The following is a 1,521-nucleotide window of genomic DNA, read 5'->3' on the forward strand; positions in this document are numbered from 1 at the left end:
GTGTGCGCGTGTCCCTGGTTGTGTGTTCGTGTCCCTGGCTGTGCGTACGTGTCCCTGGTTGTGCGTACATGTCCCTGGTTGTGCGTGTCCCTGGTTGTGTGTGCGTGTCCCTGGTTGTGTGTGTGTGTCCCTGGTTGTGTGTGCGTGTCCCTGGTTGTGTGTGCGTGTCCCTGGTTGTGTGTGCGTGTCCCTGGTTGTGCGTGTCCCTGGTTGTGTACCTTTCCTCCTCCACCAGGGCCCCTCCCTGACGGAGTACGAGACGTCCCTGAACTCGATGTTGACGGCCGGTCTTCGGGGCAGCGAGGAGAACCTCTGGGCCTCCGTCAGGGGGGGGTCCGCCTTCTTCACGTGCCCCTGCAGCAACGGTGTTTGGGGGGCCCCCGCCGGCTGCTGACCCCCCCCCGGCCACTGGGCCCCCGCGTTTTCCACACACACACACACCGACCGGGGGTCCAACATGAGGTCCGGGGGCCCGTTGGTGTTCTGAGGGTTTAGACAAATGATCTGAGTTAGAACGTTAGCGCTAAACAAGCACACACACAGACACACACACTGGCACGGGCACGGACACACACACATGGAAACAAACAGACACACACAAGGACACACACACACTGACACGCACACAGACACAAGGACACACCCACTGGCACGGGCAGGGACACAAACGGACACACACACAAGTACAAGTAGATGTACACAAACACACACAAGGACACGCTAACGGACACACACAAAGAAACGCACACGGACAACACAGTTGAAGGAAACATGAGGACAACATGAAGACAACAGGAGGACAACATGAGGTTAACACGAGGACAACATGAAGACAACATGAGGACAACATGAGGACAACATGAAGACAACAGGAGGGCAACATGAGGACAACATGAGGACAACATGAGGACAACATGAAGACAACATGAGGACAACATGAGGACAACATGAAGACAACATGAGGACAACATGAAGATAACATGAGGACACCATGAGGACAACATGAGGACAACATGAAGACAACATGAGGACAACATGAGGACAACATGAAGACAACATGAAGACAACATGAGGACAACATGAAGACAACATGAGGACAACATGAAGACAACATGAGGACAACATGAGGACACCATGAGGACAACATGAGGACAACATGAAGACAACATGAGGACAAAATGGGGACAACATGAGGACAACATGAGGACAACATGAAGACAACAGGAGGACAACGTGAGGACAACATGAAGACAACAGGAGGACAACGTGAGTCTGTGTCTAACAGATGAAAGCATGTGATTCAGTCGGCTCAAAAAATGAAACGAGTCAAACTCATGAAAATTAAAAGTTGAAGAAATTTAAAAATGAAGTGGTTACCATGGTGACTGTGGTTAAGGTTCCTACTCACCATGATGATGGAGTTGGTGACGGTGGGGTTGTGGACGGACCAGGCGGCCATGAGACAGGCCATGTCAGGCCTAGAGACAGCAGCACTCTGCCCCCCCCACTAATCCCTCACAG

General features: G+C 52.3%; 1 protein-coding gene across 1 annotated transcript in view; it reads right to left on the bottom strand.

Moving 5' to 3' along the window:
* Window positions 1-1,513, bottom strand: part of LOC117938836 — a 4,412-nt gene extending 2,899 nt beyond the window's left edge. The window contains exons 1-2 of the mRNA XM_034863748.1: window positions 1,409-1,513; window positions 201-483 (exon numbers count right to left, since the gene is read on the bottom strand). Coding sequence (XP_034719639.1) covers window positions 201-483; window positions 1,409-1,471 — 346 coding nt within the window. The 5' untranslated portion in view covers window positions 1,472-1,513. The remainder of the gene's footprint in view (window positions 1-200; window positions 484-1,408) is intronic.
* Between the last annotated feature and the right edge of the window lie 8 nt (window positions 1,514-1,521).

This window comes from Etheostoma cragini, chromosome 3 (assembly GCF_013103735.1).
Source record: "Etheostoma cragini isolate CJK2018 chromosome 3, CSU_Ecrag_1.0, whole genome shotgun sequence".
NCBI lineage: Eukaryota > Metazoa > Chordata > Actinopteri > Perciformes > Percidae > Etheostoma > Etheostoma cragini.